Below are 4,316 nucleotides of genomic sequence, written 5' to 3' on the forward strand. Positions count from 1 at the left end.
TGCCCCTGTGCGGCGGTTCTGCCCCTGCCTTGTCATATGGCACCCGGGCAGCGGGCCCGCAGCCGCTTGCCCCCGATTCCGGCCCCGTCCTTGTCCGGCACTCTGTGCATACCTGCTGAGTTTGCAGCCACAGCGTGCTCGTTTTCCTGCCCCCGCCATTGCCGCTTTGCTCGGCTCGCCCGCCAGGCCTGGCGGTCGCGCCGCGCGGGCTGCTGTTTGTGCGCGCTGCAGCTGCGGCGCGGCACGCGCGTCTCAACCCTCCCTCTTTCAACACTGAGCACACAACATTGCGTCTGTGGAGGCGCGCGGACCGTCTATTGACCGTTACTAGGGACACTCCTCCGCGCGCGCGGCCTGCCAGCAGCTGCAAGCATGTGTAAGCAGCCGCCCACTCTGTTTGTGCGGGGAACGGAGTGAAGCCACTGCTTCACAAAATGCTGGGTGGGCTCCACCAAAGCCGCGGTCTTGACCAAGTGCGACGCCTGGGGCGCCAACCAGGTGTATGGCCGCATGCATGCGTCCAACACAGGCAAGCCCTACCAAGTGGCAGGCGGCAGAGGTGACAAGCAAAACCGGCAGTGCAATGGCCTGCCAATACACGGCTGTATGTGTATGAGAATGCCACAAGTGTGCGTGCAACACCTGCATACTTGCGCAACAGCACCACCGTGGCAGATTTCTTAGGGGTTGAGGCACCTGTAGGCTTTCTACATGGACGTGTGGAAAGACAGGGGCCTTGGGGCACACGCAGCACATCACAAGCCTGTTGGTCAGACAAGATCTCTAGCTGATTATCATTATAATCCTGGATCAGTGCCAAAACAGAACATAACAGCAAATGGTGATGAATTGGCGTGCAGGGCCATCCGCAGCTGCTCATACAAGCACCAGAGGCGCCAGTGATGCGGGCGGCACCGCGTCATGGTGTGGTCAAACATCCCCTGAGACTGCCCCGGCAACACAAGCATGGACGCCGTGCAACACGGCCAGTGGCATTTCAACAAGCAATCACATAATTACCGCTGATAATAACGCCGAGATGATTTTGAAAGCAAGCATGATCTGAGCTGCGAGCAGCTCGAACACGATGTTCGGGGTCGTGTGCAGGATTCTCATGTACAGCAGCTTAGCTTTAGGAACATACAACTCCGTCACTTTTGAGATCACCACGCCCGCTGCCACAGCACCCGACGGCATGCTGTTGTGCGCCGGCGACGACCAGTTCGCATTTGTGCGCGAGGACGTGGCGGTCACATCCCTGAAGGAGGGCGGCAATATATGGACGCTTGACGAAGTGGAACGTGCTGCGACGGCCAGCACGGCCGCAGCTGCGGACTGGGCCGCAGCGCCTTGGTTCCAGACGGCGTGGCCAGTGAATGCCGTGGAGGTGGGCAGCGCGCACAGCGTGCTGGCGACAGACCCGTACTACGCGCGAAGCTACGCAAGCTACAGGCGAGAAAATGCTTGGTTGCGCCTGCATGTGGCTGGCAGCAATGTCCACATGTAACATGTGACATGTTTACACAAGTCCACATGTTTGCGTGCCATGCAAGACGCCCGCAGCTGTGGTGCGCCAGTAAATGCGCGTGAGGGTATGGTTTTCGCACAAACATATCCAAACACCAGAGTCTCAAAACACACACACACACACACACACACACACACACACACACACACACAAACAGACACTCACGCACACGCACACACACAAACGCATGCGCATGTGTGCGCGCACGTACACACGCATACAGGTACGACGACTTGCAGTGGGACCAGGACGGTGTGGCCATTCCCAGCGGCACTCTGCAACCCTCAACAGCATCACCTGCTGCTGGTGCAGCTGCCGCCGCCACCGCCGCCGCCGCTGCGCAGGCCTCGCCTTCAGCGGCAGCGGATAGGGCCGGGGCGGCGGGAGCAGCGGCGCAGCGCCTGGCCCAGGCGCAGGACTCCTCCAGGGCACCTGGCAACTGCGCGCTCATCACAGGTGCATGCCTGAGCCTGGCCGCTGCTGCGCGCCGCATGTTGCGCCACCTCGTCGCAAGACACTGACCATGGTTCCTCCGTTGCACCGCGCAGGCCAGTGGAAACACAGCCAGCGCTACCAGCTGACGGTGCGCCTGCCCAACCCACCCGCCTCGACGAGCGCCGCCGTGAACGCGCCCAGCTTCTGGATGGCGCCCCTCACCTACGCCTACGGCAGCGGCGGCAGCGGGGCCTTCGCGTTTGCAGTCCGCGGCTCAAAGCAAGGCGCCATGTGCGCGCTGCGGCCGGCGGCGCGGCCGGCGCTTGCATGGCCGCTGTTCAACGCGTGCGCCTGGGCATCGGCGCAGGGGCTCGTGGCTGCGGGGACAGCTGATGTCGAGGTGAGGGGGATCCTGGAGCTCTGTGGCGACCCATTGTTCAGCGCCTGTTGTTCGCCCACGGGGGTGGTCATTCTGGCGACACTCTGCACCTTGAAGTGGGCGCCCAAATTTTTTCGATGGCCTTTTCCAACCGGGCGCCAGCAAGTTCCAGGCTCACACCTCACACGTTCACGCCAATCGCCATGTCCACCGGCCAACCGCGTCGGCAACGGCAGGTGTGCCTGGACGCCATCCGCGCGGCAGCCGTGAGCACCCTCAACCTGACGGCCGCGACACCTGGCAGCCCGCTGACGCTGCCGCCTGTCAGGGCTTACGCTCTGGACGCGTTTGGCCAAGCCGTGTGCCCTGCCGGCAGCGCCCTCAGCCCGCGGCTCGGCGGCGAATGCATCCTGTGCGGCAACGGCTCCCGAGCCGCCCCCACTGCCGGCGCCCCCGAGCACTGCGGCTGCTTCCCGGGTTTTGTGGCGCCCCTCGCCGGCGGCGTGGCGTGCGGCGGCGCGCTGCTGCCCGGCGGCAACGCCAGCGACGCGCGGGCGGCGGCACAACAGCTGTGCGTCCAGCTGTCCGCGCACGGCGCGGCGGTTGCCGAGGGGCGCCTGGCGAACCGGGTGGTGCAGCGGCTGTACCTGCGGGCGTTCCTGCGGCGCGCAGGGTGGCTGCTGGATGAGGCTGAATCAGCGGCCGCCAACGCAACGTTCTGGCGCGACGTCGACTCGGACGGCCGCGCGCCCGCGTCGCCGACGCGGCGGCATGGGATTGCGCTGGGCTGCAACCGGTGCAGGGAAGGGCGGTTCACCGACATATACACAGGCCGGCAGGTGTGGCATGACGTTTGCGGTACTGTATGCAGACGCACAGTACGGTTATGTTTCGTCATGGGGGGGCTGTCAGGGCCGCACGGCCCTCGGCCTGGCGTGACGCCTTGCATGGGTCCCATATTGCGCCTGACCGCCTGTAATAGTGCCTGCATGTGATTACAAATTACTTTTTGGGACCTTGCGCCACACCCTCTGCGCTCGGCCATGCATGGTGTATACAGCAACCACACACCTCCTGCTTTGCCCTGCCTGCCCGCCTCCCGACTGCTCAGGTGGAGCCGCGAGACGACCGTTTCCAGGCCGTGCGGACCTTCAGATTCATTGGCTTCCTGCTGGCGCGCACGGGCCAGCCCTGCCCAGCGTTGTGGGACCCGGAGGACCCGGAAAGGGACGATTACGGCCGGCACGACAGGGTTGTGTGCCAAGGCGGCTTTCAGATGGCGGCAGCCGCTGCCGCGGCAGCTAGTTGATTGTGAGCGGGGTTTAGCATTACATGGATGGTGAATCACTAGTACAGCACTGTAGTGGGAGCACTTGCTTCCAGTAGGACGAGATGCCCGGCGCGGACCTGTTTCGGTGACACACGCTGCTGCTTCACGGTGCTCGCCCCTACTCGCGCATGCACCACTGGTCATCAAGTTCGGCTATTCGTTTCCATTGGTTTATGCATGGTTTCCAAATTGTATGACCCATCATCCATTCCGAGGTAGCAGAGCAAGGCCCAAGCTTGCGATACCTGGAGATACAGATCGCTAACGGCACTCAACAGCATCAAGAAGCAGCCTCATACCAAAGGTAATAAGTACGATTGTATGAAAGCGGCCTTGAAGAGCCAGCTCGGCGGGTGCTCGGCCAGTACTTGATTCTGAGGCCGCTGGTCCCCCGCATCCATGCGTGCACTGGCGCACTCACACTGTACAAACCGCCTGAAAACCTTGCAGCAGGTCCAGCGAGCGACACACCTCAGCCGAGGAAACTGGGCGCCTGCGACGCGGCACGCACAGCAAAGCGCGTCGCCATGCAACGCACCAGCCTCGCAGCCAGGGCCAGTGGCAGCGGCTTAGCGGCATGGGCACGCCCACGGCCCCTGCTGCCGAACCGGCCGGCCCTGCGCGCAGCAGCGGCGCCCGCCGCC

General features: G+C 63.5%; 1 protein-coding gene across 1 annotated transcript; it reads left to right on the plus strand.

The window, feature by feature from the left end:
* Positions 1-1,087: 1,087 nt before the first annotated feature.
* Positions 1,088-3,651, plus strand: MNEG_7746 (hypothetical protein; the record flags this gene model as incomplete). Its single annotated transcript, XM_014043783.1, has 5 exons — positions 1,088-1,387; positions 1,873-1,984; positions 2,077-2,363; positions 2,579-3,181; positions 3,454-3,651. 5 exons carry the CDS (start codon positions 1,088-1,090, stop codon positions 3,649-3,651), a joined length of 1,500 nt encoding a protein of 499 aa, XP_013899237.1.
* Positions 3,652-4,316: the final 665 nt, after the last annotated feature.

This window comes from Monoraphidium neglectum, assembly GCF_000611645.1.
Source record: "Monoraphidium neglectum strain SAG 48.87 unplaced genomic scaffold scaffold01402, whole genome shotgun sequence".
Taxonomy (NCBI): Eukaryota; Viridiplantae; Chlorophyta; class Chlorophyceae; order Sphaeropleales; family Selenastraceae; genus Monoraphidium; species Monoraphidium neglectum.